Raw genomic sequence first — 11,968 nt, forward strand, 5'->3', positions numbered from 1 at the left:
TAGTGTTCTTAGCAAGAAGACTTGTTCTTGGAGAACATTCTCTGAAAATACATTTTTGGGTGAAATCCTTCCTTGACCTTCTTGACCTGAGGTTCTCAAGTATGTTCTTGGGTAACATTCTCTTAAAATGTTATTTGACATCAGTGCTGGAACACTTTTGCCCTAACGTTCTTAGAATATTATTAGCAAGACGTTCCGAGAATGTTCTTCTCAACAAAATCCAAACACATATTTGCTGATGACCTTCTTAAAATGTCAAAAATTTTGCCCCAAATGTTCTGAAGAACAAGATCTTGGATTAGATGTTTTCAGTCAATTTTGCTGGATTATTATTCCCAAATTAGCCCTTAAATCAAATACAAAGAGTTTTGTGATGGTTGTGTCCATGATGGTTGTGTCCATGATGGTTGTGTCCATGATGGTTGTGTCCGTGTTTACCACATAACTGCAAGAAGTTTTTGTGTCTTGGGGAGCGTTGGGTCCACGCACACTCGCCGGCCTTTCTACTTTAGAATACTTGAAGAAAAAAAAAGTCAGTTTTGGATCTTCGTGACAAAGACAGTGATGACGTGAAATCAGGAAAACTTGAAGGTGGGGGTTCTCTTACACCGCGGCGATGTCGCAACCCTCTTTCACGTCCTGCTTCAGGCACCGCGCCGGCCCTCCTTTTCCTGAAGATGAACTTCACCGCGCGGAATCTGACGTAGGCCGTGCAGCGGCCGCGCCGCGCTGCAGAGAACACACAAACGCGTGCGCGCACAGTCACCTGATATTCAGCCTCGCATACCTGAGATAACATCCTCCAGGTTTCTGGCTTGACGTGTGTGTGTGTGTGTGTGTGTGTGCGGATCGGGTCGCCGCACAACCTCATTCCTTCGTTCACACACTCTGACCAGGAAATCTTTCGCTAACAGATCGCATGAGTCTCGTAGACGTTACGTAACACTGACATCTGAGAAAAGTCAACAAAAAACCTACGGTGGCCTTCGCGTACCAGAAAGGCCGTTGTTGCTGATACCGCGACTCCTCTGCCTTAGATTAGCTTAACTTAACTTAGCTTAACTTAATTTAATTTAACTTAAATTAACTTAGCTTAACTTAATTTAGCTTAACTTAGTTTAGTTTAGCTTAGCTTAGCTTAGCTTAACTTAATTTAAACTTAGCTTAGCTTAATTTAGCATCGTTTAACTTAACTTAACTTAACTTAACTTAACTTAACTTAGCTTAGCTGAATTTAACTTAACTTAGATTAGCTTAACTTAATTTAGCTGAACTTAACTTAGCTTAGATTAGTTTCACTTAACTTAACTTAACTTTGCTGAACTTAGCTTAGATTAGCTTAACTTAACTTTGCTTAGCTTAATTTAGCTTTTACTTTTAAAAAGTTGTAATTTTTTTACGAGAAAAAAGTCGCAATATTATGAGAATACAGTTGTTATTTTATGAGAATAAAGTTGTAATTTCATGAGATTAAAGACGTAATATTAAAAAGTCCTAATTTCACGAGAAAAGTCCTAATTTTACGAGAAAAGTCTTAATTTCAAAAGAATAAAGTTGTAATTTTACTAGAATAAAGTTGTAATTTTACGAGAATAAAGTTGTAATATTAAAAAGTCATAATTTTACGAGAAAAGTCATAATTTTATGAGAAAAGTCCTAATTTCACAAGAATAATGTTGTAATTTTTTTTATGAGAATAAAGTTGTAATTTCATTAAATTAAAGTCGTAATATAAAAAAGTCCTAGTTTTATGAGAAAAGTATTAATATTATGAGAAAAGTCCTAATTTTATGAGAAAAGTCTTAATTTCACAAGAATAAAGTTGTAATTTTATGACAGGACAAAAGTCACAATATTATGAGAATACAGTTGAAATTTTACTAGAATAAAGTTGTTATTTTTATGAGATTAAAGTCGTAATATTACGATATTATAGATTTTCAGGTGATATTTTACATGAACTGTTAAAATTTAAATGATTACACACTGGACCTTCAAGTGAAAAAATTAAACCGGGAAAATTATCTTTATATAAATTATATTATTAATTATAATATATTTTATATCTAAATGAATTATTATTATTATTATTTTTACAGTACATTTAAAAACATCAGGGGTTGAAGCTAAAAAAGAAAAATGATGTCATGACCGAGGCTGGAATGGTTCGATCCGAACGTCGAGGTCGTGAGAACGAGATAAAAAAAAACAAAAAAGCTTAAAATAGCCACAGAAAAAAGTGTTTTTCTTACTTTATTTTACAACGTGGAGCTGTTTCCTGGTCGATGAGGCAACGGTCAAACACATTACATCATCGTGTGTGTGTGTGTGTGTGTGTGTGTGAAACGTGATAAAACGCGTGTGAAAAGCAGCTTTGTACCTTTAAAAACTGATTAAATCAACCAAATATTTGAAATATTTGAAATATTTGAAACCTATATAAGGGTCAATGACAAATAAAGCTTCTAAAATGGTATTTTTTATAATAAATATTTTCAAAATAGATGTAACGCATATTTTTGAGTCCAGAACAACGTGTTTGAACATGTCTCACATATCGAATAACTATTCTTACTGTTTTAACTCCATTTTTTAACAGTATCTTTAACTTCACAACAACAAAAAATGTCAGGTGGCACAACCAACTATTTATAAAAATATATATACATTCCTAATATTTATTTTAAAATTAATTATTTGGCAACTTTACCTTAAGGTGTGTACTATTGATATTAAACTAAACTATTGATATTAGGGAAAAAACATTATTCAAAAGACTTCAAACATAAAATAATAAATAATATCATTATTTGAATTTACTGGAAAATGCATGAAAATTAATATAGATTAAATTATGTTTTTTTAATATAATGGACTTAACCCATATATGTGTGTGTATATAAATATATATATATTTTACCACTGACTGGACACTTACAGTTAAAAATGTCAAATTATTTGAGGTGTCCGGTTTTACGCGCCGTGCCTTTAAATGAACACCTGAGTTAAAATGACATCATCTTTCCTCAGGTGTTGATGTCACATTCTTGTCATTCCAGTCTGCGATACATACATGACACAATATATGTACATAAAGAAGACATTTATGATTAAATTCTGCCAAATACTATTTATTTACAAATGTAATCTTATGATAACATATATGAACTCACACCCCTGACCCCTGTGTGTGTGTGTGTGTGTGTGTTTGAAACCAGATTACAGATTACAATCTGCAGTTGCATCACCAACAAGGAAGCGATGACGCAGCACAGCTTCACTCACTGACTCTGTTCACTCACCCGGACGTTTGTGAGCGGCTTCTACTTTTAATTATCACGCCGTCTATTTTTAGCTCAAGGTTGCCGTCGTATAAATGGGTCGGGTTTTTACGTCGTCGTCGTCATTAGCCTCTCGCTAACACTGGTGACACAGTCGGGCATGAACGCTCTCTGGAGTTTTTTATTAATAATGATGTCAATCACAGCCAAGAACATTAAAAAAACGTATGTACCTTTGTGTGATCCGGGCTTAAGCTAAAATTAGATAAACTGCTACTATAAATATAAAGCTAACTAAAAATTAAGGGTGTGGAGGGGTTAGTTCAAACTTAAGCTAAGGTAAACTCGGCTACCATAAGTTTAGCTCAGCTACGTATACATAAACTAAGATAATTAAAGGCTAAAATGGGGGCTAGTTTGAATTTAAGACATGTTTAGTTGAGCTAAAATAAGGTAAGATTCAACTTAGCTAACAAAACAAAAATGGGGATAGTTTAAATTTAAGCTAAGATTAGTCAAATCTGTAAAATAAACTAAGCTAGCAAAAAATGTAAACCAATGGGGGTAGTTTAAATGTATGATAAGTTTAGCTGAGCTAAACTAAGATGACTAACTAAAAACTAAGGGGGTAGTTTAAACTTAGGCTAAGTTTAGCTCAGCTCAGTAAGATAAACTAAGCTAGCTAAAAACTAAAACTAATTGGGGTAGTTTAAATGTATGATAAGTTTAGCTAAGGTAAACTAAGATGATAAACGAAGCTAAAAACTAAGGGGGTAGTTTAAACTTAAGCTAAGTTTAGCTCAGCTCAGTAAGATAAACTAAGCTAGCTAAAAACTAAAACTATTTGGTGTAGTTTAAATGTATGATAAGTTTAGCTAAGCTAAACTAAGATGATAAACGAAGCTAACTAAAAACTTAGGGGGTAGTTTAAACTTAAGCCAAGTTTAGCTCAGCTCAGTAAGATAAACTAAGCTAGCTAAAAACTAAAACTAAGGGGTATATTTAAGATTAGTTTAGCTAAGCTAAATAAAGTTCAGTAAAACTAAAATTAAAGAAGTCACATTAACAATAAAAGTAAGACCAGACTTAGCTTTACATCAGACGAAATTAAGTAAAACAAATCAGCAATAATTAGTGGTATCAGTATTTATATTATTATTATTCAATTTAAAATCATTCAGGGCCAAATTTTAGCTCAAGTTTGAGTTTAGATTAAAATTGTTTTCATTCCTGAATAATAAGAAAAACTGACATTTCATGGTATTTCAATTGTTTTCTGAAATATGAGTCATTTAATATTTTTTATATATCATTTCTCATGGTTTCATTCAATATTTATTGACCATGTGTCTCATCACTGAATTCCTAACTTTATTAACATTATCAGAGTGTGACACATTCCTATAATACTCCTTATATCTACATTTTTTATTAACAAAAGGCTGTAAACGACGAATTACTGCGTGAAAAACGAGGCGCGGCCTCTTTTATGAGGGCGGCTCCGTCAAAGACGATGACGTCTACAATAGAAAGTACGACCACGCTATTGCAGCCGTGCATGAAGTGTATGAATGTGTGTGCGTGAACATATTTAATTCCCAAAATAAACAGTGAAAACTGCCGCTGGTGAAGAAACTGAGAGACTTTTCCACCAAAACAAAGGCGTCTTTATCTATAAATATGTTCTTATCTCGTCTCATATCTCACTCTCGATCGTGCAGGAGGGTTATAGTGCGATCGAGGCCAATTTTCACCACAAACTCATTAATCACAGTGAGTCAGTCGCTCGTCACCACAGTCAAAACCACATTATTTGTCTTTTGAATGTCGTATAATAACTCAACGTTATTGAATAACTTGGAGTGTGTGGGGGTGTCGTCCTCTCACTCAGAGAGTTTAGAATTTGAAGTTGCAAAACTGAAAATTCTTCTTCTTCTGATTATTATTATTATTATTATTATTATTATTATTAATAATAATAGTTTCCCCTCTAATTAATCACATTTTTGAGGCCCTTCCCATACCCCCCAAAATGACCGTATAAAGCGACAGTGGGAGGGGCCAACGAAATGTTTCACGTACATGAACGAAATTTGGTACACACGTTCACGATGCCAGGACGGTCCAAAAAGTCAATGGCGACTTTGCCGTGAGTCCTACAGTAAGGCGGCCATTTTGGATTGAACGGCCATTTTTTTGGGGCCGATTTCGCACCAATGGTATTTGAGTAAAATATTTTGTGTGATCATCTTCAAACTTGAATTGAAATCATCAACTAAAGCAATCAAGTAAATATATATGTATATATGTATGTATATATATGTATGTATATATATATATGTATGTATGTATATGTATGTATATATATATATGTATGTATATATATATATATATATGTGTGTGTGTATATGTATATATGTATGTATGTATGTGTATATATATATATATATGTATGTATATATATATGTATGTATATGTATGTATATACATACGATAAAAATGCAACAATCTCACCATTAAATGTCACTAAATCTTACATAGTGGACCTTTAAAGAGAGGATTTTTAAAATATCTTTATATATTGTATACATGTGTGTGTATATATATATATATATATATATATATATATATATATATATATATACATATATGTTGTTATGTATTTAAAGTATGGTATAACAATGTGAAAATAATGTGAAAAAACCCTCTCTTTAAAGGCCCACTATGTAAGATTTAGTGACATTTATTCCCCCAAAGGGATTAATAAAGTCTACAAAAACAAAACAAACGGGATAATCAACATGTGCTTTGACGTCGCGCCTCCAAAATTCTAACTCAGATTTGCCTGATAAAGGTCAAGTATCCTCTTTTGCATATCCGCTCACCTGATTGGTTAAAGCTGCTCAGGTGCAGAGTGCTGTTCCCTCCTCTGTTTCCTGGCTCGCTGCCTGTCGCACACACACACCCCCCCGCCCCCCCCCCCCCACACACACACACACACACACACACACACCCTCACACACATGCACAGGTGCTTACGCAATAACTACGAGGGAAATCCCAGGCGAGTCCTACATAAGAGCGACGCTCACCGCTGCGTCAGTCACACTCTCAGCTCTTCACTCATCTCCACTCTACGACAACTCTACGACGAGTCAACATGACGAGCATCAGCAGCAGCAGCAGCAGCAGCAGCAGCAGCAGCAGCAGCGTTCGTGTGGTGGCAGCTCTGTGCACCATCGTCATCCTCAGCACCTTCATCCACAGCACACAGTCTGCAGGTGAGTGGTTGCCAAAGACTGGGTCGGGGGCCCACAAATGGCCCACAGATTGAATCAATATCTGGTTGCCACTTTTTCGTGTCCGTTACTTTTTTACAGTCCGTTATCAGGAAATCCAATATTGGACCGGTATATCGATACTGAGTACCACATCGGTATCGGTCCCCAAACAAATTTAGAGAATTTTCCCCCCAAATGTTGCTCTTGTCTCAGTACGGTACGATACCAGGCCATTTAGATTAAATATCTAATTGCGAAAAGGAAAGTGTCCGATATCACAAACTTGAGTTTCTACCGATACCGATATCAGTCCGATATGGACTGCTTAACTGTTAACCAAACACTTGTGTCATTTATTTACATTTTTAAGGTCTGTGCATAGTGAAACATCCCGGTATCCAATCCAGTGATTTTGACCAATATAGGACCGATAACGATACTGAGTGCCATATCATTGGTTTCCAAATTTTGCTCTTGTCTCGTGGACAGTACGATACCAGGACTTGGCCATTTAGAATAAATATCTAACTGCGATTAGAAAAGTGTCCGATATCACAAATTCAAGTATTTATCAATACCGATATCAGTCCGATACAGACTGCTTAGCTGTTAACTACACACTTGTGTCATTTATTTACATTTTTACAGTTTTTGCATAGTGAAACATCAGGATGTCCCATCCAGTGATTTTGACCAATATTGGACCGATAACGATACTGAGTGACATATTATTGGTTTCCAAATTTTGCTTTTGTCTCGAGGACAGTACGATACCAGGCCATTTAGAATAAAACTGTAATTGTGATTACAAAAGTGTCCGATATCACAAACTTGAGTATCTACCGATGTAGGATGTTTGGAGTGTATTGGATTTTATTTTTAGTATGTCGGATATCTGATCCCGTGATTTTGACCAATATCGGACCAATATTGTATTGGCTCATGATTTATGTCTGTGTTAAATCTTAGATAAAGTTTCTCTCTGCGGGTTTTAAGACTTGAAAAATAAATCTTTGAAAAATTTGAACGTTATCTTTTATCTCATTGCATTTGGTCTTTGTCGTTTCTTCTTCTTCTTCTTCTCAGGAAGTTGCTGCCTGACGTACACCAGGCGCCGCCTGCTGTGCAGACGGATGCAGGGATACACCGTCCAGACCATCAACACGTCCTGCGACATCGACGCCATCATGTACGTTTTATTTTAACAACATCGTACATTACGGAGAGGAATTTAGTGCAGGAACAATGATTAACGAGGCCCGCCATTAAAACATGTTCCCATGTTAGAAAGACCGTAAGCGGTTAATGAGTTACTAAACCTCCTGTAGTCGTTGACTAATTGGTTAATAATTGCAAAGTGAATCCAGAGAGAACGGTCCAAAAAGCCTTTTTGGACTTTGCCGTAAGTCCTACAGGAAGTTGGAGTTAGCCATTTAGATTAAATATCTCATTCCGATTTCACATTTTAACAGTCGGTGCATAGCTAAAACATCCCGGTATCTGATCAATTTAGACCAATATTGGACCGATAACGATACCGAGTACCGTATCGGTCCCCGAATGTTGCTCTTGTGTCGGGGGACAGTACGATACCAAGAGTTAGCCATTTAGATTAAATATCTCATTCCGATTAGAAAAGTGTCCGATATCAAAAATTAGAGTATTTATCAATACCGATATCAGTCCGATACGGACTGCTAAGCAGTGAACCACACACTTGTGTCATTTATTTACGTTTTAACAGTCCGTGCATAGCTAAAACATCCCGGTATCTGATCAATTTAGACCAATATTGGACCGATAACGATACAGAGTACCGTATCGGTCCCCAAATGTTGCTCTTGTCTTGGGGGGACGGTACGATACGAGGAGTTAGCCATTTAGATTAAATATCTCATTCCGATTAGAAAAGTGACCGATATCACAAATTCGAGTATTTATCAATACCGATATCAGTCCGATACGGACTGCTAAGCAGTGAACCACACACTTGTGTCATTTATTTACATTTTTACAGTCCGGGCATAGTGAAACATCCCGGTATCCGATCAAGTGATTTAGACCAATATTGGACCGATAACAATACCGAGTACCGTATCGGTCCCCAAATGTTGCTCTTGTCTCGGGGATGGTACGATACCAGGAGTTAGCCATTTAGATAAAATATCTCATTCCCATTAGAAAAGTGTCCGATATCACAAATTCGAGTATTTATCAATACCGATATCAGTCCGATACGGACTGCTAAGCAGTGAACCACACACTTGTGTCATTTATTTAAATTTTTACAGTCCGGGCATAGTGAAACATCCCGGTATCCGATCAAGTGATTTAGACCAATATTGGACCGATAACAATACCGAGTACCGTATCGGTCCTCAAATGTTGCTCTTGTCTCGGGGATGGTACGATACCAGGAGTTAGCCATTTAGATAAAATATCTCATTCCCATTAGAAAAGTGTCCGATATCACAAATTTGAGTATTTATCAATACCGATATCAGTCCGATATGGACTGCTAAGCAGTTAATCACACACTTGTGTCATTTATTTACATTTTTACAGTCCGGGCATAGTGAAACATCCTGGTATCAGATCCAGCGATTTTGACCAATATTGGACCGATAACGATACTGAATGCCATATCGATATTGGTCCCCAAATGTTGCTCTTGTCTTGGGGACAGTACGATACCAGGAGTTAGCCATTTAGATTAAATATCTCATTCCGATTAGAAAAGTGTCCGATATCACAAATTCGAGTATTTATCAATACCGATATCAGTCCGATACAGTATATAGTTTCCATTTTTTTTGGCCTGAGAGACTCAAATTTCAAGTTTAACACATGAAAGTTTTTTTGTTTTTCTTCATTTTAAATGGTCAAAACTATTTTAACATGCAGTAAATTGTAAATATCTCCAAGATATTGAAAGTTATTGTGGGAAAAAATGGACAAAAGCACTTTCTCTGGTCCGTTTGTGGTTAAAAATTTTCCTCCATCAGTTACATCATATGTTTTTTGTTTTTTTTATTGTGAATGAATGACAGTTATTGTTGAGAATAGCAGCTCCAGATTAAAGTATGTGTGTGAGTCAACTATGCAGCACACACACATACACACAAGCATCCTTATCTGTGTTTTCCCTGTGGTTAATCAGTGTGTGTGTGTGTGTAAATATGTGAGATATTACCTGTAACGTTCACACTTTCATTCCCCACAGCTTCCACCTTCCTGGGAGGTTTGTGTGCGCCGACCCTTTAAAGCTGCAGACTCAGAGAGCCATGAAGTGTGTGGAGTGAGTACCAAACATTTTGTCAATTTTCGTTGTCACATTTTTCTCAACCTTTGTCCTCAACAACCTCCTCAACTACCGTCTTTTTATTTATTTTCCTCTGCAGCGACATGAAGAAGAGAAAAGCTCAGGTCATCGAGGAGAAAATCCTGCAGTAGAATATCACGTTATTCCACTCATTCCAGCACCAAAAAGACATAATCTGAACCTAGATATTCTGTTTCATAAACAGGGAAGTGTAGTGGCTATAGCTACAATGCATTGATTTGATTGATTTAAATGTTTTATTTAAATTTCTTCCTTTTTTAAAGTTTTTTTTTTATTGTATCTTACGTATTGAATTTATTAAAAAACAGATGTTCACTAACACGACTGTATGTGCATGTTTGTTTCATACCATGATGGAATACAACACTTAAAAAATAACTTTTTATTGGTAAATGGGAAAAATGCAAATGGTAAGGATTTCTGAAAAACAAAATTTGCGGCAAAAGAATAATTAAAGAAATTCTTCCAAATGTTTTACCAAATGTTTGTAATTTTTAAATTTTTCTTAAATTTTTATTTTTTTTATTTTTTTATTTATTTAGTTTATCCAGTGATTTTGACCAATATTGGACCGATAACGATACTGAATGCCATATCGATATTGGTCCCCAAATTTCGCTCTTCTCTCGGGGACGGTACGATACCAGGACTTAGCCATTTAGAATAAACATCTAATTCCGATTAGAAAAGTGTCCGATATCACAAACTTCTACCGATACCGGTATCAGTCCGATACGGACTGCTTAGCTGTTAACTACACACTTTTATTTACATTTTTACAGTCCGTGCATCGCGAAACATCCGATCCGTTGATTTTGACCAATATTGGACCGATAACGATACTGAATGCTGAATCGATATCGGTCCCCAAATTTTGCTCTGGTCTCTGGGACGGTACGATACCAGGCCTTAGCCATTTAGAATGAATATCTAATTGCCATAAGGAAAGTGTCTGGTATCACAAACTTCTACCGATACCGATATCAGTCCGATATGGACTGCTTGGCTGTTAACTACACACTTCTGCCATTTATTTACATTTTTATAGTCTGTGCATCGCGAAACATCAGGATATCCGATCCAGTGATTTTGACCAATATTGGACCGATAACGATACTGAATGCCATATCGATATTGGTCCCCAAATTTTGCTCTTGTCTCCGGGACGCTACGATACCAGGACTTAGCCATTTAGAATAAACATCTAATTCCGATTAGAAAAGTGTCCGATATCACAAACTCAAGTATCTACTGATACCGATATCAGTCCGATACGGACTGCTTGGCTGTTAACTACACACTTCTGCCATTTATTTACATTTTTATAGTCTGTGCATCGCGAAACATCAGGATATCCGATCCAGTGATTTTGACCAATATTGGACCGATAACGATACTGAATGCCATATCGATATTGGTCCCCAAATTTTGCTCTTGTCTCCGGGACGCTACGATACTAGGACTTAGCCATTTAGAATAAACATCTAATTCCGATTAGAAAAGTGTCCGATATCACAAACTCAAGTATCTACTGATACCGATATCAGTCCGATAAGGACTGCTTAGCTTTTAACTACACACTTCTGCCATTTATTTACATTTTTGCAGTCCGTGCATAGTGAAACATCAGGATATCCGATCCAGTGATTTTGACCAATATTGGGACAATAACGATACTGAATGCCATATCGATGTTGGTCCCCAAATTTCGCTCTTGTCTCCGGGACGCTACGATACCAGGACTTAGCCATTTAGAATAAACATCTAATTCCGATTAGAAAAGTGTCCGATATCACAAACTTCTATCGATACCGGTATCAGTCCGATACCGACTGCTTAGCTTTTAAATACACACTTGTGCCATTTATTGACATTTTTAAAGTCCGTGCATCGTGAAACATCAGATTTGTTATTTTTACAATTTTGAGTTTTATCGTTATATTATTATTTAATTTTGTAAATAAAAAAAAATAAAAAAATAACCAAAAAAGTTGACCAAATTAAAAAAAAATATATATAAATACAATTTTAATGACATAAATTGACATAAATATCAGAAAAGT

The 11,968-nt window shown here is 35.8% G+C and overlaps 1 protein-coding gene across 1 annotated transcript; it reads left to right on the forward strand.

Annotated features, from left to right (window-relative positions):
• Positions 1-5,392: 5,392 nt before the first annotated feature.
• ccl20b (chemokine (C-C motif) ligand 20b) lies at positions 5,393-10,015 on the forward strand (the record flags this gene model as incomplete). The annotated part of the gene is made up of 5 exons (XM_083901470.1): positions 5,393-5,430; positions 6,534-6,562; positions 7,649-7,751; positions 9,786-9,860; positions 9,964-10,015. The coding sequence occupies 5 exons, from the start codon at positions 5,393-5,395 to the stop codon at positions 10,013-10,015; spliced, it is 297 nt and encodes a 98-aa protein (XP_083757596.1).
• Between the last annotated feature and the right edge of the window lie 1,953 nt (positions 10,016-11,968).

The sequence above is a fragment of the Microchirus variegatus genome (assembly GCF_963457635.1).
Source record: "Microchirus variegatus genome assembly, chromosome: 15".
NCBI classification, from domain to species: domain Eukaryota; kingdom Metazoa; phylum Chordata; class Actinopteri; order Pleuronectiformes; family Soleidae; genus Microchirus; species Microchirus variegatus.